Source organism: Sceloporus occidentalis, unplaced genomic scaffold (genome assembly GCF_023333645.1).
Source record: "Sceloporus occidentalis isolate IW3139 unplaced genomic scaffold, rSceOcc1.0.p SCAF_4, whole genome shotgun sequence".
In the NCBI taxonomy this organism is placed as follows: Eukaryota; Metazoa; Chordata; class Lepidosauria; order Squamata; family Phrynosomatidae; genus Sceloporus; species Sceloporus occidentalis.
The window spans coordinates 83,013,966-83,035,163 of record NW_028316984.1 but is presented as its reverse complement, the minus strand read 5'-3'; the positions used below and the strand labels follow the sequence as shown (position 1 = coordinate 83,035,163).

Sequence of the window (21,198 nt, the reverse complement as noted above, 5' to 3'; positions counted from 1 at the left end):
CATGTACAGTATTTTATTATACATATACTCAACCATATTTTTTTGATGAACTTAGGTGGGATACAGACCGCCCAAAAAGGGCGGTCTGTCTGCACCTTGATTTGCTGCGCGAGGGAACCACACCAGACAAACCACACGGCTCCCTCACACAGCAAAAAGAACCCGCAAAAAGCGGGTTCTTCTTGCGGCGCCATTGTGATGCCACAGTGCACCAATGGTGCACTCACGGCATCACAATGATGCCGGGATGTGCGGACACTAAGCGTCTGTCACGTCAAAATGGTGGCACCCATGTGTACAGGGCGCCGCCATTTTGACGCCCTTGTCACGTGCTAGGGGTGAGGCACGTATGGGCAGTGCGTCCTCGGTTAACCCCTACCACATGAGTCATGTGGTTTATATGCTTTGTGTATTCAAAAATACACAAAATGCAACCAAAAATACTACTATTTTTGCTTTCTCATAAAAGTGAAGAATATTGTTGTGGTGATATCTATGAACAACCCTAATATAGTTATGATGCATCATAACTGTTCATAGGAACTTAGGGCCCGAACAGACAGGCCAAAATAAAGCTGCTTCAGGTCACTTTGAAGGTATGCTGTTTAAATGACACACGCGTCTTAAGAGGCCAGAAGCTGCCCCAAAGCTGTGCTCTAGTCCTTAGGACTGGAGTGTGGCTTTGCTGCAGCTTACGGCCTCTTAGAATGCATGCAGCATTTAAACAGCATGCCTCCAAAGTGACCTGAAGTAACTTTATTTTGGCCTGTCTGTTTGGGCCCTATGAACTTAATTGGACCCATTTCTGAATTAACAAGATAGGGCAGTACTGTTAATCCTCATGCCTTAGCTTAATTACATGAACCATATGGTGCTATTCCCAGTTGTGAAATCAATTTGTGCTTAAGCATACCCATTAACCTGTTTAGCATTTGCCCCTTCCCTTGCTGTTAATTTAATTAAGGAATATATTCATATGAACAAAGGAAGAGGAATGTGATTGAGTCCATTCTTTGGAAATGAATAGGGAAGTTTGAAGGTGTTCCATGTACATACTAGACTTGATGATCCTTTAACAAATGGCTGAACTGGAGGAAAACAGTATCCTTCCTTTAGATGAATTTATATCATCCATTTGCAAAGTGCAACTCCCTCCACACATCCCAACAGCTCCCACGTTGGTGGGGGGACACCTCAAAATGGCATATCATCCAAAGACATTATTCAGAGAACACTTCATCAGAGTTGCATTCATTCACATTGCATGAAGCATATAAACCACATAACTCAGAGCATATCTGTGTGAAAGTTTAGCAAAAGTAAATTAAAAAGTTGTAAAGGTTCTTCAGCTTCCTTTATAGAAATGCTTAGCTGCACACATTCAACATATAAAGTACATGGATTGACCAAAAGGTTTAAGTTAGTTTTATTTTAAAAAAAAACCTTAAAGAAATTAATCACTTTAATCTAGCATTTGAAATGTAGTGCTGGAGAAGAGTTTTATGGATACCATGGGCAGCTAAAAAGACAAATGAATAGGTTCTACAGTCAATCAATCCTGAACTCTCACTAGATGCAAAGGTAACTATTCTGAGAATATTGTACTTTGTCCATATCAAGAGACAATGTGACTCACTGGAAAAACAATAATGCTTAATAATGTGTAAGGCCATAGGAAAAGAGGGAGACAGGTGGATTGATTTAAGTAAGCAAGCCATGGCCTTGTGTTTGCAGGACCAGAGAAGGGCAGTTGATGACCAAGACTCCTGGAGGTGTCTCTTTCAATAGCACTGCCATAAGATGAAGTGAACTTGAGAGTATATAAAAACACAAACAATATAATCATGAAAGCAAAAACTGTCTCATGAAATCTGTCAGTAGATTTTTGTACAGATACATAGCTTTAAAGTTTTATTTGCAAGTGATGTTACACAACCAAAATCAAATTGGATTTTTGCTATAAGGTGGACTGAGAACAAGTCACAGTCCTTTTGAACACCATGAGGTTTCTTTGCAATAATTTGCTGAAAGTATCCTTCACTTCTTCATTTCTTAGACTGTAGATCAAGGGATTCAACATGGGGAAAACCATTGTATAAAACACTGAGATTATTTTGTCTATATCCAGAAAGTATCTGGAGCTTGGCCTCAAATAGGTGAAGAGTAGAGTGCCATAGTACAAAGTGACAGCTATCAAATGGGAGGTGCAAGTCGAAAAAGCCTTTTGGCGGCCCTCTGTAGAATGGATCCTCAATATGGTACAAAGAATACAGGCATAAGAGGTGAGGATGAACAAGAATGTGCTACTTTGGATGAAACCACACAGGGCAAAAAGGAGAATTTCATTGATGTAGGTGTTGGAACAGGAGAGGGTTAACAATGGAGGGATGTCACAGAAGAAATGGTTGATCACGTTGGAGTTGCAGAAGGAAAGGCGGAAAGTAAAGCAAGTGTGCACTAAAGAGGTCATGCTGCCTGTGAGAAAAGAGCCAGCTACCAGAAGGACACAAACCTTGTGGGACATGAGCACTGGATAAAATAGTGGATTACAAATGGCCATATAGCGGTCGTATGCCATAGCAGCCAGCAGGAGACACTCTGCATCTGCAAAGGAAGCAAACAGATACATTTGTGCAATGCATCCTGGGAATGAAATAGTGCTCCTCTTTGTTAAAAAATTCATCAGCATCTTGGGTGTAATGGCAGAGGAGTAGCTGAGGTCTAGAACAGCCAGATTGTTGAGGAAAAAGTACATTGGACTATGTAGACGGGGACTGATCCAAATTACCAAGATGATGCCGATGTTTCCAACTAGAGTGGCCACATAGATGGCTAGAAAGAGCACAAAGAGGGCTACTTGTATCTTTTGATTGTCTGTGAAACCAAAAAGGATAAATTCAGTAACTGTAGTGTGATTTTTCTTGTTCATTTCGTCGGTTCTCACAGTTTCTCCTGAAGCTATGGCAACATTTGAGGTTGCAGGGATGGATTTGAGTAGGGAGGCAGCAGAGAAGTTATTTCAGAAATTGTTTTTCCTTCTTCTGTTGTCTGAAAGAGTTGATATTTTCATTAACATCCTGTCCATATAGTATGTTTACATATACAGTTAAAACTATCAAACTGAAAACCTTCTCAAGTCTTGTCAGCATAAAATATTCATTTTCAACTGATGGAGTTACAAGTTGAGTTTCCCTTATCCAAAATGCTTGGGATCAAAAGTGTTTTGGATTTTGGATATTTTATTTATTTGTTGGATTCTGGAATATTCACATATACAGTGAGCCCGTGCCATATGTGGGCTTCACTTCTGTGGCTTTCAGCATACACTGAAGCCGTGGGACAATCTAATAAATGGCACCACCCCGCATGCACACACACCATTATTTTTAATGGAGCACAAGCATACGTCATTTTCCACTTATGTCGAGGGGGGGGTCCAGAATGTATCCCCCACGTAAGGTAAGGGAGCACTGTACATAATGATATATCTTGGAGATAGGACACAAGTCTAAATGTAAAATTTGTTTATGTTTTGTATACACCTTATACACATAATCTGAAGGCAATTTAACACCTAATATTGGCGGGTTATAGACCGCCGCTTTGAGGCGGTCTGCCGCCGCCGCCGTTTGCTCCGTGCGGGAGCTGCAGCAGCCACACCACGCGGCTCCCGTGCGGAGCAAAAAAGTAGCTCCAAAATGGAGCTCCTTCTTGCGGCACCTCTGTGATGTCGCGAGGCGCCGCTGGCGCATTCGCGACGTCATAGGCGCCGCGACACGTCTGGATGCTATGCGTCTGATACGTAAACATGGCGGCCCCCATGTGGAAGGGGTGCCGCCATGTTGTACGTATGGAATACGTACTAGGGTTAGGGGGGTGCGGAAGCACCTCCCCTTCCTAACCCTAATACGTATTCCATACGTATTTTTTGGCGGTCTGTAACCCGCCTAAGTTAATAATTTTGTGCATGAATCAAAGCTTGTGTACACTGAATCATCAAAAAGCAAAGTGTCACTATCTCAGCCACACATGGGGAGAATTTTGGATTTTGGAGTATTTTGGAATTTGGGATTTCTGAGAAGGAACACTCAATCTGTACTATTCCAAAATGAATTGAGAATCTCTAGCACTACAACATCTTGAAAAACATTAAACAAAAGACAAAGACGGCATAAGTGTCCCCTCACTGCTGCAGGCACAGCACTGATTACACAAGGGCCTAAGTCACATAGGTAATCTATACAAAAATATCAGAGTCTCCACTAGAAATAGGGGTTACATTTATTTCAGTTTGCTTTGATCAAAATGTATCATTTTCCAGAACCAAAGGCAGTTTATAAGCTGAAGCCCACAAATTTCCAAGCTTGCAAGGGAATTCATGTTCACCACCACACTACACTGGAACTGTACCTTCAGGAAATTCACATGAAAATAGATGCAATTATGTTATTGTTAATAAACATTATTACCAACTTATTATCAACAATTATGTTAATAAACATTATTATCAATTTAGAGAGAACACGGTTTAAGTCTTAGCTCTACCAAGGACTTACTGTGTAGGTGAGTTTTCCTCTTGGCTTGAGCTTCTCATCTGCAACTGAAAGATGACTGCCCTCCTTTGTAGTTTTGAGAACTAAACAATAATGGTTACAAATATCAAATAAAGACAGAACATTCCAGAATAAATAAAATGGAGATTGCTACTCACTAAGGGCAGCAAGTACATAGGGGGTTTCATGGAGGTGGAGAGTCAGGTCAGTGAAGGAGCAGACAGACAGTCAAAATAGGTGAAGTCATTTTTTTTAAAAGCCAGATTCTGTAGTCATGACATCTTCAGTTGACAAGATGAAGGCTGCAGAAATTAGTTTACACATAGCAATGCACACAGGCATTCAGAGGAAAAGGTGGGCCACAAAACAATCATAAAATTGATGGCTGGTATTCAGTATTGCAGTGATGGATTCATAACCTAGAGTTACATGCATCTGTGAAATCTCATGCTACCAGCTTCTTTCTTTCAGTTATTCTCAAAGGTGCTACAAGATCCCTCTGCACACTAATTTCTCACACTAGTACACCTATATCTTTGAACTCTACCAACATGGTTTGTATTCAGTAGGACTATGTAGTTTTACTGGTAACCTACATCAATGATATTCTACTCCATTATAGTCTGATTCCTGGCAAAACCACCTCTGCATATTGACAATGTGCAATGTTTACTAATAAATGCATGGCTAAATTAACAGAAATCAATACCTTTATTTGGCATGTAAGTAGAATATTTTTGTTGATAGCCACATGCTGATGGTCAGCCTCCTGTATCATGAATTTTGACAGCCTCTAATTGCTGTTTTGAAAACCTGGCAGCCCTAGCCTCAGGACATACATCCTGCTCTCTCAGGTACAAAAAAGACTGAGAAACCTATCAAAAAAAGTTCCTTCTGCTTTCTGCCCATTGTTATTACAGATAACAGATCAGAGAGAGGATGCTGTTTGATGTTCCTCAGTCACATGCACAATATAAAATGCCCACTCCCCAGCTTCTCTTTTGGTCCATTTGTAGACCTCAAAAAGAAGAATTATGGGTGAGGAAAAAATCTGTTTCAGTGCTTGTGTAAATATTGATCCAGTTCCCTTCCTTCATGCTGATCAGCATCTCTGCTAGGAGATGGGCTTTTAATCCACAGTAATACAAAACTGATGGATGGTAAGGGCCAGCAGTCTTTCTGGCAGTAGAATCTGGGGATTCAATGGAAGTCAGTGGTATGTTGAATACACTGCAGATTCTAATCTTTAAATGAACTATCCAAACTAGGTTCAGAACCTTGGACAGTTCCTTTTAAAAGTAGACTAAACCTGGGTGGGATTCACCACTCCACAGACATCAAGGCCACCACACTCCATGGACCTCTCCTCAAAATAGATTCAGTACCTTGGATGGATGTTTTAAAGTTCAGACTGGACATCAAAGCAGGGTCACCATTCTACTGACATTGGAGCCACCAAACGTTTGTGTTTTTGCTGTACCTGCATAAAATGGAGGAAAGAAATGTGCATGAACAGAGGAAATGATAGCTGTATTGTATAACTTTAGGCTTGAAGGTATGAAGTTAGGTGGGGGAGAGGGACAGCAGCAGTTCATTCACTTTCTTGAACAATCTCTGTCTGTTCATTTCTTGGATTTTTTAAAAGAGCTGGCAAATATCTGAACAAAGAGACCAAGAAACTAGGCTGATTCTTGTAATATAGTAGCCAAGCAAATGGAAATCTCACTTTTGTCATGAATCCACCAAGTTGTCATAAACAAAACCCCTCTACAAAATATCAGTAACAGTATCATACTTTGCAGGGTTGTTTTAAAGAGCATAACAAGAATTGTGTGTGAAGTGCTTGGAAAACTCCAAAGTGCCAGCTAAAGTGGCATAATGAATGTACAGTATGCACAAATTTCTGTCCATTTTTCTGCCAAGATACACACACACACACACACACACACACACACACACACACACGTACAAATACTAATACAGATTGCCAGGAATCTTGGAATTCTTGCATTTATAGGGTCACTATAAACCAAACTCAACTTGTTGGCAATTTACAACAGAGAGCAAAATGTTTCAGAATAAAATGCATCTTTAAAAAAAAATAGGAGTGATTTTTTTAAAAAAAATCTTATAATTGTTATAATAATGTCTTATGACTGTTATAATTTGATAATTTGATAGTTAGATAACCTGGCATTAATTTGGATTTTTGGGGGGGTTCTTGGTTGTTTTTTTCCTTTTTTGAAGGAAGTGTATAATTTCATATTGTAAACTTTATTATTTTATATTTTTTTAAAATAAAAAATTATTATTAAAATGTCTTATGATAGGAAATTCAAAGGTAATTAGAGAAAAATCAGCTCATTTTTTCAATAAAAATGTAAGTTGAATTATTATTATTATTATTATTATTATTTAAAGATCAAATTAGTATGCATATTTGTCCATGTTCTTGTTGCTGTCCCTCGTTCTTAATTTTCCCTGAAGCAGCCAACAAATTTAGAAGAAGGAGAATAATACAGCAACAAATATAGCATCTTGCTAAGATTATGACAAGGAAAATCTAAAAGTATTTATTATTATTTTTGTTTTTATAAATTATGAACTTAAAGAATTAATGTAACATTCTACAACAATGGTTCCCAACTTTGATCCTCTGTTTGGTTTGGACATCACTTTCCAGAAACCCCAGCCATCTTGACAAACAGTCAGGAATTATGGGAGCTGAAATCCACATTATCCGGAGGACTAAAGTTGAGAACTACTGTTCTACATTGTGTAGATACTATCATTCTATAGGGTGCATATGAAAGATTCACTTTTATACTCCAGATCAGGGGTAGGCAACCTGCGGCCCGCGGGCCGGATGCGGCCCAGTGAGGCCTTGGGACCGGCCCCATCCTGGTCCTGCCACTGATTGCCGCCGGGGCCTTTGGCCTATCAGGAGGAGGCGGGCAAGGGGGGCAAGCGGCAGGCAAGTGGGGCAAGCAGCGGGCAAGCGGGGGCAAGGGGGGGCAATTGTCTATAGAAGCCTCAGAAACATGCATTTATATTAACATTTTTTTAAAAATCAGCAAATTTTTTCCTGTGCCCTCCATTTTTTAAAAAAGTGTCCTCCATTTGAAAATTTTGTCCTATATTTGTCCCGGTTTATTTATTTATATACTTTTTTAAAAATAAATTATTTAATTATTTATTTTTTTGGCTCCCCCCCCCCCCCCCCAGTTGTCTGAGGGACAGCAACCCGGCCCCTGGCTCAAAAAGGTTGCCTACCCCTGCTCCAGATTAATCAAGCAAACGTAATGTCTGTTTCCTGATTCCATGCACTGTCACTTCAGTGTCACCACAGAGATTTGCATGGAGAATAAAGATCTAATCAATGTACCTTATGGGGAGTGAGAGATAATCTGTAACCAGCCACTGTCAGATTTGGCATGCATATTGTCAGTAATCCACTCTTGATCAGCAGCACTGTGAGAAGCTTCTGTGGTCTCTCATAGACTAATCACGATTTACCAGAGAGACAATGAGATGAAATATTTGTTTTGTTTTTAGATTGTCTTTCTACCTTACGTAGTACTGTTCTCAGTTTTGCAAGCTGTCTTGTTTTCCTTTGTGGAAAGTATCTTGTCTGAGCTTTCCCATTGCCTCTTGCAGGCTCTTGCAGTGCTTTCCATACCCAGTTGCTTCATGGAGAACCCAAATGTCATAGCAGAGAGAACAAATCCTTTTGCATGCTCAGTTCACTGGATCAAAATCATTGACAACTAACCACATCCCTATTGTACATAGGATGAATTACTGGAAAAGTGCTGTTATCTTAACTTTCTCCAACTGCCTTGTAAATACAAGGTTATCTGGTTAGGGGCAATTTACCCAAGTAAATAGAAAAAATACGTAAATAAAAAGCAAGTAAATAAAAAAATAGAGCTGGGCAATACCATTTATTTGAACTGCTATAGTATTACAAAAATGGGAAAGAAGTGGCTTGAGGTTTTCAGTTCTGCAAAACTGTTCATCACTTGAAAAACAGGAATTATGACAGCCTATCCCATGGAGTTTCAGTGTGATCATTTGCAGACTGTAAAACACTGTGTGCAAGTTAAATGTGATATATCTGTCACAAATAATAAGTTACACTCTTCTCCATTGTGAAGTTTCTTAGGAACATTTATGGGAAAGGCAGAAAACACTGCATATTAAATATTACTATTAAAACAAAACGAAACAAAAAGCATACCAATACTTGAAAACATTTCTTTTTGGACAACAACCCCCAGAACACGCCCCTCCCTAGCCAGGATGGCTATTGAGCATGCTGGTCAGAGGATTCGAGGAGTTTCTGTCCAAGAGTGTGATGTTTAAAAGCTATGGGGGAAAATTAACATAATGAATAATGGGTCAATAAATACTTATTCGGCACCCTTACAAATACTATGAAATATTGCTTCTCAAAGGCTGCAAATATAATTTAAATGTACAATGCCTCCACTAAACAATGTCTACTTAATGCAGCATGTCTGCTTTACCCAATTAAACAGCTACATTTACACAATGTTACATTGCCAAAACCTTACCACAGATGCCCTTTTCAGATATTTAGGTTGAAATCCTTTATATAATTATCTAGAAGCAAAACCTATTGAATTGAACAGAACTTACTTCTCTGTAGACATGTCTAGGATTGTATTATGAAAGAAGTGTAAAATAATTATCATTTAATGAAGAAATAGTACTATACATGGCTAGAAGGAAAGACTATCTTAAACCTTTTTTATTCTTTAAAACAGAAACACACAACAGCCAAAATGGTCTCATATTTTGTCTTCAATATAAACACTCAAATATAAACAATTAAATTTGACCCATTTCTTATTAAAGTTTCTCTCTCTACTTTATTTCATAAAGTGTTTCATTGACTACCAGTGTAGTCTTCTTACAATTGTATTTTAGGCGACTAGGAAAGCATTACAACATATTTTATGCAGACTGTTGTTAAAAAGAATTCAAATGAGCGCAGGTTTCCCCAGTTGCATCACTTTTTTAGATATGCCTCATAAAGCTAACTTAAAGATTTCTATTTCTGACCAAGTCACTATCTCCTCTTTTTAACTTTATCTTGAAATAGCAATCATACCTGTTGGATAGGAGAGGTGGCTGCCATTCCCTTTGCATAAGGATAGGTGGGAGAATGCTACTGATGGTTGTTTGCAACATGCAGCATAATGTTACTTTCAAAGAAAAACGAAGTCAGAGCTTTGTCTTTCAAGCTAAAAACTTTTGAGTTAATTAAAATGACCTTTTAATCTCCTGGGAAAGAAGCAAAGAACATGCACAAAAGTGGCTTTAAAACTCAAGTAAAGTTTCTAGTGTTTTGTCTCACGTTGTTTAGTAGGAACAACAGCCACTGTTAAAGTTGTCGTTTGTGTTTTTCTGAGACATAACCATGTTAGTCTGGGAAGGTGCTACAAGTTCCCTTTCCATACTACTTGTGTTTTTGTTAACCTGAATCACATCCTATCTTTGCTCACAAACTATCCAGTCAAAACACGAGAAGTATTTTGTTACAAGACAGAAAAGTTCATGCTAGGCCCACCCTAGTTGTGGCATAACATAAAGAGCAGTAGAAACCCTTTTCTTTAACATGTACTTTTGGCATCATAATTCATATCTGGCAAAATGTATGCCATTATGGAGTATTAGTTAGATACTGATAAAAGAATTCCATCTATTTCAGGAAGCCAATAACGCCCCTCTAAATGAGTCATTTCATACTGAAGCAGATTGTGTATAAAACACAGTGATGTCTTGAAGTGAATTTCTTTGCTTCTATTCAGGAAGACGGTTAGTGGAGAACATCTGCTTCTCACCTTGCTCCCTTCAGATGTTTTGAGCTATAACTCCCCTCAGCATTTTCAAACATTGGTCATGTTGCCTGCTGCTGATGGGAGTTAAAGTCCAAAATATCAGGATGGCACCAAGTTGGGGGATAATTAGATCCCCACACCACTACTACATTTTCTTGGGCTGCATCTCCACTGAAAAAAATAATGACACCACTTTAACTGCCATGACTCAGTGCTGTGGAATTATGGGATTTGTAGTTTCGTGAGATACTTAGTCTTCTTTGGCAGAGAGTCCCGGTGCCACTGCAAACTACAAATCCCAGGATTCCATAGCATTAAGTCATGGCAGTTAACATGTTGTCTAATTGCATTATTTCTGCATTGCAGATGCAGGCTTAGGCAGGGTCAGTTCTGTGCTTCCAACATGGGAGCCTATTTGGTTTGTACCATAAACTGATCCCACTTGGACAGAGCCCAGGTTCGGGATTAAAACTTGAAGGTCTTCATTGGAAGAGGAATGGCAGAGGACCACAAGGCCTGAGTTTCATAAGTATCCCAAGTATAGACCATTCCAGGACATAAGTGTGGAGGAGCTTTTCCACAACTTTATTTATTACATTTATTTATTAAATTATTAAAATATTTATATCCCACCCTATATCCAGGCCATTAAAGAGCACGTTGAATTATTCCCAGAGACTTTACTATGCTCATTGCTACTCATCCAGATTGCTTTGCTTCTAATGCCTTCTGATAACAATGACGTATATATAGAAAGCGTGGACAAGTCTTTACACCCCAGATGTTTCTGATTTTCAGTTCTCATCATTTCTCACTATTGGGTATAATGGATTTCTGAGAGTAACAATCATAGAATCATAAAGTGGGAAGAGACCACAAGGGCCATCCAGTCCAACCCCCCTGCCATGCAGGAACTCTCAATCAAAGCATATCCAACAGATGGCCATCCATCCTCTGCTTGAAGACCTCCAGGGAAGGAGACTCCACTACATCCAGGAGGCTGACAATTTGCCCACTCCTGAACCAGAAACTCCTGCTCTCATTTTTCAACTTTGCTTGCTGTACACCAGAGTAGTGAGGGGAGTGTGAAGACACTTATTGGATCCATGTAAATAAAGGAATGTATGGTGCTGATTTAATTGTGAGGGAATCTTTTCCATGTAAGTGGGATTTAAATCACATGGTTACCTATAGCAACACTTGGTTGTTGTGAGCTGCCCTCAAGTTGACTTTGACACATGGATGAGACATCTCCAAGAACCCCTGTTCTCAACTGCTCTGCTCAGGTCCTGCAGGCTCAGACCCATGCCCTCCCTGATCGAGCCTAACCATCTGGCATGTGGTCTTCCTCTCTTTCTACTGCCTTTCACCTTTGCTAGCATCATTGTCATTTCTGATGATTCATTTTTCCTCTTGATGGAGCCAAAGTACAACAGCCTCAATTTAGTCATCCTGGCTTCCAGGGATAGTTCAGGCTTGATCTGTTCTAGAACCCATTTGCTTGTCTTCTTGGCTGTCCATGGTATCCGCAGCACTCTTCACCAGCACTACATCTCAAATGAGTTGATTAGGCAACACTGCCTAACTCAAAAGATTCACATGGTGAAACAACTCCAAAAGCATGTTGACCACTAGCTCAGGCTCATGTTCTAAATCCAGTTTTCCTTAATTGTGTCTACACATCTCCTGATACTTCTTCTATATCCCAAAAGTTCCTACCTGAAGAATCCTCATTGCCAATATTTATGCACTGTTCCACGTTGATATGCAAGTCTCATGAGGCTGCATATTACCTTAGTAGTTGGCTCTGTCTCTATCTACAGATATTTATTTGTTTCTTCAAAGCAGAATGTAAGCACATATGTTTGAATAGATATTAACTGATCTCAGAAAAAGAAATGAATATGTGTAAGTCTGTATCCAAGGTTCTGCTCTCCCCCTTCCCACCTTCCTCACTCCCAACCTACCAATATAGTCATTGTCTCTTAATTGTAAATAGTTTTAATATATCTAGGGTTTCTATGAAATTAAATTAAAATAAAAATCATGCTAGGAGAAACCTGTATTTTATTTCCTTGCAATATAACTGTACCATATATATGCAATATAGTGACCCCATGGATGAGACATCTCCAAACCACCTGTTTTCCACTGCTCTGCTTAGGTTGTGTAGATTCTTTCCTATGATCTCCCCAGTTGAGTTCATCCAAATGGTGTGTGATCTTCCTCTTTTTCTACTGCCTTCTAATTTTCCTAGCATTATTGCCCTTTCCAGTGCCTTCTCATGATGTGGCCACAGAACATACCACAGGATAAAGTACCATTTGGTATAAATACAGGTGATGAATGTGTTCAGAAAAGGGTACTAAAGGTGAGAAAGGATCTGGAAACCAAGTTCCATGAGGAACAGTTGAGGGAATTGTGTATATTTAACCTGGAGAAAAGAAAACCATGTGTGCATCCACACTACACCATTATAGCATTTTGATACCACTTTAAATGCCATGGCCCCATCCTATAGAATCCTAGGATTTGTTGTTTCATGAGGGACTTGGAATTTTCTACTAGAGAGTTCTAGTACTACAGTTCATGGCAGTGAATTGAAGAATTCTATTGGAAAATTCTTTCTCTTTTGCCAAACTGCACGTGCCAGGATTCTATAGGGGGGTACTATAACAGTAAAGGTGCTATCAAACTTCTATAATTGTGTAATGCTGATATATCTTGAAATATCTGGAAGGATGTCATGTTGAAGATGAAATAAATTTATTTTCTGCTGCTCCAGAGGAAAGAGCTAAACGAATAGATTCAAATTACAAGAAAGGATATTTTGACTATATAAAAGGAAGAATGTCCTGACAGGATGAACTGTTCAACAGTGGAACAGACTGCTTTGGAAAATGGTGAGCTCTCATTCTCTGAAGGTTTTTAAGCAGAGGCTGGGACTGGTTTAGCAATGAATGTCCTGCATAGGTAGGAAGTTAGATTAGATGAACTTTGAACTCTAAAATTGTCTGATTCTGTAACATTGTTTTTTGCTGAACCCATGAATATAAGCTGCATTGACTACGATGGGCCTTTAGTGTTCTCTGAGATTTGGTTTCAAGATCCTCCATGGATACCAAAATCCGTGGATGTTCAAGTCCCATTATATATAATGGCATAGTAAACTGGTGATAAAAATGTCAAAATCAAGATCTGCTATTTCAAGTTTTTGAAAATATTTTAAAGCTGTGGATAGCTGAATCCATGGATGTAGAATCAGTGGATATGGACTATATTAAGTACAGTAATTTAAATAAGATAGATGAGGTAGGCAAGATAATACTAGAAATAGCCCTTTCATCAACAGGAATAATGACAAATCTCTTGCATATGCTTGAATTCAAAATTTCACTGCATGTGTCTATGCATCCATAGCAAGATGTGTAAACAGATGTAATCTTGTGTAATTACAGTTGAACCTCCCCATACGCAGATTTGCCATACGCGGATTTGAGTATCCGCGGATGGCAAATGGGGAAATTACACAAGCCGCCATTGGGGACAATTTCCTTCTCCTCCCTCCCCTCCTCCCTTCCCTCCCTGCCCCCCTCCCTTCCCTTCCCTTACTTACCTTAAGTCGCTTGGAGTGGCTTGGCCTCTGCCGCCGCTGCTGCAGGGAAGCCGGGTGGTGGCGGCGGCGGCGGAGGAGGAGGCCAAGCCTCGGCTTCCTCGCCGCCGCCATGCAAGGGCGCGGTGGCGGTGCTGGAGGCCTCTTGGCCCCCAACAGCACCGCCACCGGGCCTTTGCCACAGCGGCGGCGAGGGAGGAGGGCTGCCGCACCGGAGGCCTTTAAGGCCTCCCGCGCCAGCCTCCGGCCTCCTCCAGGCCTCCGCGGAAGGGGTGGGTGTCGGTGCTGGGGCCAGCACCGACACCCGCCCCTTCCGCGGCGTTGAGGAGGCCGGGTGTTGGTGCCGGAGGCCTTGAAGGCCTCTGGCGCTGCTGCCCTCCACGCCTCCTCTTCCCCATCTCCGCGCCCAAAAAAAGGCGCGGAGGTGGAGAAGAGGAGTCGCGGAGGGCAGCAGTGCCGGAGGCCTTGAAGGCCTCCAGCACCAGCATCCGGCTTCCGCTGCCGCGGAAGGGCCGGATACTGGTGCTGGAGGCTAAGAGGCCCCAGCACCAACACCCGCTCCTTCTGCGGAGGCCTGGAGGAGGCCGGATGTGGGTGCTGGAGGCCTCGCAGGCCTCGGGCGCTGCTGCCCTCCGCGCCTCCTTTTCCCCACCTCCGCGCCTTTTTTTGGGTGCGGAGGTGAGGAAGAGGAGGTGCGGAGGGCAGCAGCAGCAGAGGCCTGCGAGGCCTCCAGCACCGACACCCGGCCTCCTCCAGGCCTCCGCGGCCACGGAAGGGCCAGGTATCGGTGCTGGGGCGTCTTGGCCTCCAGCACCGACACCCACCCCTTCCGCAGCCCTCCTCCCTCGCCGCCGCTGTGGCAAAGGCCCGGTGGCGGTGCTGTTGGGGGCCAAGAGGCCTCCAGCACCACCACCGCGCCCTTGCACAGCAGCGGCGAGGAAGCCGAGGCTTGGCCTCCGCTGCCACCACCGCCGCCACCCGGCTTCCCTGCAGCGGGTGCGGCGGAGGCCATGCCGCTTTGCCGAGGGAGTTCTGGTAAGTAAGGGGAAGGGAAGGGAGGGAGGGAGGGAAGGGAGGAGGGAAGCGAGGGAGGGGTAGGTGAAGGGACTTTTGTCCCAATGGTGGCGTGCGTGCACGCGCGCCGCCATTGGGACAAATATGCTTTGAGCATATGCGGATTTTGTTATACGCGGGGGGGGTCTGGAACGGATCCCCCACGTATAACAAGGATCCACTGTACAATACATGGAGCCCATATAAAGAAACATGAGAAGTTGTAGATACTTGATAGCTATTGGCTCTCTCAAGCTTGGCTTTCAGATGCGCATCAAGTTCAGCTGAACACCAAAGCACATTATAGTTAAACATGTGATTTAAATCTTTGGTTTATTAACTGATACTTTAAGCATATTGATATAGCATGATAGTGGCATAATTGCTTGAAACACACGTAAAATATGTTCTAAAAGAAAATGCTTCCTTCAAAGGACATAAAACAAAGTTTTCTGAATTAGTCCGAATAAAATAATAACGTATTTATAAAGTAAAAAGGTAATATATGCTCCCGAACAGACAGGCCAAAATAAAGCTGCTTCGGGTCACTTTGGAGGTATGCTGTTTAAATTACACACACATCTTAAGAGGCCAGAAGCTTCGCCAAAGCTACACTCTAGGCCTTAGGACTGAAGAATAGCTTAGGCACAGTTTCCAGCCTCTTAGGACGCATGCATCATTTAAACAGCATACCTCCAAAGTGACCCAAGCAGCTCTATTTTGGCCTGTCTGTTCAGGCCCATATGTTTATTATTTATATATGTATTATTTAATTCATCTAACCATAAAGTTTTTTACATTAGAAAGGTAAAGTTGGTATAAATGATGTAATTAATAATTGGTAAGATGCATTACAAATACATTAGCAAAAGAAATCCAGAGGTTGACCAAACCTGGAGTCGAAGGCTTTCATGGCCAGCATCCATAGTTTTTTGTGGGGGATTCGGGCTATGTGGCCATGTTATAGAAGAGTTTCTTCCTTTTTTCTGCTGCTGTTTTCTGCTGGAAGAAACTTCTAGAACATGGCCACATAGCCTGAAAACCCCACAAAAAACTATGTTGACCAAATCTGTTACTTAACTCAGAAGGAGATGCACTAATAGAAAAAAACAAACAAACAAATGAGTGAAAGGCTATTGGATTTTCACACACAACCAGGATAAAGAAATGAACTCACTATGTTGGCCTGTATCCTATTGTTAGTTCCAATTAGATTACAACCACTGGATCAATGTCATTTACTTAGGTGTTAAATTTATTGTCATAGTCGTGTGACTTCAAGTCCTTTCTGACTTACAGTAACCCTAAGGAAAACCTATCACAGAGTTTTCTTGGCAAGCTTTGTTTGTGTATTCTTTCATGGCAGGGGGTTGGACTGGATGGCCCTTGTGGTATTTTCTGACTCTATGTTTTGACTCGAAGGAAGATGGCAGGGATGATTTTAGGGGGTTTGCCTTTTACCTCCTCTGAAGCTGAGAGATTGTCTTGCCTAGGTCACCCTGTGTGTTTCCAAACTGAGCAATGATTCAAACACAGATCTTCACGGTTGTAGTCCTTTGCTCAAACAACTTGCAGAGAACACAGGCAGTTTTGAATATCAGGTTACCCCAATGCATAAGTGGTGGTAGCAAGTGAAATAGTAATAGTGGACTCTTACATATTTGGTGGCAGCTGGTGAGGTAGTTGCTAAGCTATTACACGACTACACCGCATTGCCCCCATGGAACAATTCATTTAATGGGTTCATTCCATTTGGGATTAACAAACTGGATAAATTGTTTTAACTAGACTATTCCCATACTCTGAGTGGAAAATCATAGAAATCCTCTTTCATTGTATTGGTGCTTCCAGTTTCCAGATTTCCAGATCACATAAATATGACATTGTGACCAATTGAACTTTACTAAACATGACACCCTGTGCCACTATTTGCCAACCCCTATTGGACTAATCAGTTCATAACAGCAAAGGGGAAAAAACCCAACCTCCTCCTGAAAATTTGTGTGATGTCAAAGGAAAGGAAGATCCTCATTTGCTCCATTACATGACCAACTGTTCTTTTACTACAGTTCTTGGATGAGTAGGCTCTGTCAAACAGGCTCTTTCAAAGTTTCATTAGACGATCTAACCTAAAATGTGAAGTTGAAGGCTTCCATGGCCGGCATCCATAGTTTTTTGTGGTTTTTTTCGGGCTATGTGGCCATGTTCTAGAAGAGTTTCTTCCTGACTTTTCACCAGCTTCTGTGGCTGGCATCTTCAGAGAATGCTAACCTGGAAGAGAGTGTATATATATATATATATATATATATATATATACTGTGTGATCCTGGGTGAGGAGGAGTGACTCCCATGTTAATCTGTGTATTGTTCTGTTGTTTATGGCAGGGCCTCAGGGTGGAAGGATATGCAAAAGAGGATTGGTGTCTGCTAATTGGTGATCACTGTTTGCTGGGAAAGCCTCTGACCTGAGTGGTTTCTTAATTGCATTTGCTAAAACCTGGTTTTGGTGTTCTTCAGGACTGATAGCCAAACTTTATTTATTTTGAGGGTTTCATCTCTCCTGTTGAAGTTGTCCAAGTGTTTGTGGAATTCAATGGCTTCCCTGTGCATTTTAACCTGATAGTTGTTGGCATGGTCCAGAATTTCAGTGTTTTCAAACAGCATTTTGTGCCCAGGATGGTGAGAGGACAAGAGAGACCCTCTCACATCCGCAGGAGTTTACCACATACCATGCAGCTGCTGACAAGTCTACATAGGGACCACCAAACGCTGTGTCCAAACACAAATCAAGGAACATGAGAGACACTGCAGACTGGGTCAGCCAGAAAAATCAGCAGTAGCAGAACACATTATAAACCATCCTGGGCACAAAATGGCCTGGGTTGGTTTATGGAATTTTAATCTGTGTAAACAGCAAAAGTAAGCAGCTGAAATTTTCATTTGTGTCTGTTCAGTTCCCGAATTGATATTACCCCATTCCTGCTTATCTTTGGTTTTTGACCATGCATGTTGTTAGGTGATTTCCCACTGATTTTGAGTCAGGCAAGGATATTTTGTGTAGGGCATTTATTCAGTCTATTCTTAAGAGTTGGAAAGTTTAGGAACAGCATTCCTAGGGCCTCCTAAGTGCTCTTATTCATACGCTGACTGGGCCTATGCTTGGTTAGTTTCAGCACTGCTACAGTGTCCATGGTTGTTGTTTTGCTTTGCCTTCACATTCTTTCCAACTTTGGCAAGACCTGGTGCCACAAGGACTGAGAACAAAGGAAGAAACTAACTAATTAAACACATAGACTCCTGGAGAGTCTTTGCAAGTTGTAACAACAAATCAATTAAGCCTTGTTTAAGCACCTGCACATGGCAAGCCCTGCTGCTTTCAGTTGGGGTGTGCATGTGGCATTCAACATTGAGGACAACGGGATTCAAGGTCCCACATTTTTCCTTATCCATGGGGCTGTGTGTCTGGAATGGATCCCCCACAGATATGAAGAATGGACTGTGTATTGTAGTGAGCTGCCACTGTCCTAAATGAAATGGAGATTTGCAAATATCCTTTTCCTATTCCTGGAACTGAGCCCATCTAAACTGGAGAATTTTCACCCTCTTGTCTGGAGATGGCTCATTGGTTATATTGTCTCCCCATCCTTCCTTTAACAACTCCTGAGGCACACTATACAAATCCCTCTCCCCAGGAATATATGTTGAGAGATGAAACATATAAATAAATCTATATACATTTAATAATTCAAATAATAATAATTAAAATAATTTTTGAATAAACTTTTTTAAAACACACACATCCTAAGATTTTGACTCTTTTTTACATTGGATTCCATTGGATGTTTCTAGTTTCTTTTTTTAAATGAACTTTATTGACAAATCAGTTTACAAGAAAGACAGACAAAACACATAAAATAAACAAAGAGAAATTAAATACAAAATGAAGAAAACACATAAATACACAAAACCATTATCTCCTCCCCTCCCGCATCTCACATCTCATTGACTTTCCAGACTACTCTTTAGCTTTGGAAACAAATGTCCTAAGCCATTCAACAAGGTGCTAGATAGATAATTTCCTTCAATATTAAGCTACTTAATTGCTACACCTTTGATTTAGGTTTAAAGTAATGCTTTAGAAAAAGGAGGGGTATAGTTTTAAAGTTTCTGTAGATTTATACATGCTTCTAATAAATAATACATTTCATAAATAATTTCCCTGTATTCTGTAATACGTGTTTCATTTGCGCATTGCTAAAAATGTAGTTTTGAGTGGGAAGGCAAACTGTGGGCTTGAATAAATATGTGTTCCCCATTGTATAGGAACATCGGCAGTCATTGTGTGATATGAGTAAATTAGAACTGGATTGTTTGCACATTTTCATAATTCAGGAGTCAGCATTGGTGAGACTTCATGACCATTATGTTTGCAATAGGCATAAACAGTTTTAAAAACCAGAAATCACAGGAATCTATTACACATTCAGCTTTAGATAACCTACTTGCATGGAGATTCTCACGTTATACTAGCTTCAAAATTCACTTGGCAATCTTTTTAAGTTTGCATATACTCTATTGTCCTCATTGTTCAGTAAAGCAAAGGATGATGGGGGGGGGGGATCTTTGACGAATGCACATATGGAGCTGATTCTACAAGCTTAGCTATAAATAGGAAACTGAGAGAGAGAAAGAGAGAGAGAGATGAATATTTTAGTTGGTGTATATTTCTAAAATAATCTACTCTGAGTTTTTTTTAAAATAATATTTTATGTACTTTTCATTTGATAAAAACTGTACATGCTAAACTAAACCTGGGGATAGAGGGCCATTTGAAATGGGATTTTGAAGTGGCCATCAAACAGTCAGGTTTAACTACTGTTAACCTTATGAAATTTAAAAAGTATTCTGCTGATTGGGTTCAGTGACACAAAATTCATTTTAAAAAGAAACCCAGAAGAAAAACAGATCAAGAAAATAGGCAAGGGACACCAGAGAGCTCTCCTTCCATCCAAAAATTATAAGCATTTTTTAACACTTAAAATGGGTTCAATAAATAGCTTAATTACTGAGATTTGGAACAAGGATGAAGAAAAAAAATTGGACAAACCTGTTGATCCAAATTTCACCATGCTCTATATTTTCAAAATATCTTTTCTCCCTTTTTCTCTCAGCTAACAAAACTAATGGCTAAAGAAAACAATACCACTGGGTTCCACTTCATTCTGTTTGGATTAACAAAACACCTGGAGATGCATCCTCCACTTTTTGTGGTCTTTTTCACCATCGATATTGCCACTTTGGTGGGGAATCTTGGAATGATAGTATTAATCCGGATGGATCCCCAGCTGCATATCCCAATGTATTTTTTCCTCAGCAGCCTATCCTTCTTAGATGCCTGCTGTTCCACCATCATCACACCAAACATGTTGACAAATTTTTTAGCGGGCAACAAATCCATCTCCTATGCTGGTTTTGTTGCACAATATTGTCTCTTTGCCATCTTTGGATCACAGAGTTTTTTCTGCTGGCTACCATGGCTTGTGATTGGTATGAGGCTATTTGCAACCCTTTGCTGAACACTTCTGTTATGACTAAGAGGCTTTGCATGGGAATAATTGCAGGATCATACCTGTGGAGTATTGTGAACTCTGTATGATTCACACAGGTGAATTGTTGAAATGTTTTGGGTGATGTCTCTTGCCCGTGGTCCCGGTCTGGTGCCAACTGGATGCAGATGCAGGCTCCTCTGGAACTCAGGATCAAAGCAAACTTTTCAGCTTGCTGGAACAATGTCTAGTGAAACAGCTGCTTAATTAAAGAAACAAACTCCAGCAGGTTCACTCTTAAAGAGGGCTTTTATTGTCTTGTTGCTATATACACAAGCTAATAGCTATAACTATACAACACGCCTTACTCTCTCAGTCTCCATACTCTCAGAATCCACCAGAACAGTCTTTGTTCTGTATAACATTCCCACACTGTGATCACTTAGTCCAGCCTCCTTCCCACAAGTTGTCAAGCAACATAGTAACCAATCACAGTATGAACAGAAAACATATCTTGTTTACATTTTGTCTTGTTCCGTTGTCCTTGAACAGATTGTCTGCGGCCT

At 40.7% G+C, this 21,198-nt stretch overlaps 1 protein-coding gene and 1 pseudogene across 1 annotated transcript; one reads left to right on the top strand and one right to left on the bottom strand.

Moving 5' to 3' along the window:
• Nucleotides 1–1,957: 1,957 nt before the first annotated feature.
• LOC149314158 (olfactory receptor 5AR1-like) lies at nt 1,958–2,944 on the bottom strand. Its single transcript, XM_089523068.1, has one exon. The coding sequence runs from the start codon at nt 2,927–2,929 to the stop codon at nt 1,958–1,960; it is 972 nt and encodes a 323-aa protein (XP_089379194.1). The 5' UTR covers nt 2,930–2,944.
• A 17,325-nt stretch (nt 2,945–20,269) lies between these two features.
• Nucleotides 20,270–20,742, top strand: LOC149314157 (olfactory receptor 5D3-like; annotated as a pseudogene).
• The last annotated feature ends 456 nt before the right edge of the window (nt 20,743–21,198 follow it).

What these genes read in the sequence shown, in the direction of transcription:
- LOC149314158 (XM_089523068.1), bottom strand. Translation starts at nt 2,929, where the DNA reads ATGAACAAGAAAAATCACACTACAGTTACTGAATTTATCCTTTTTGGT.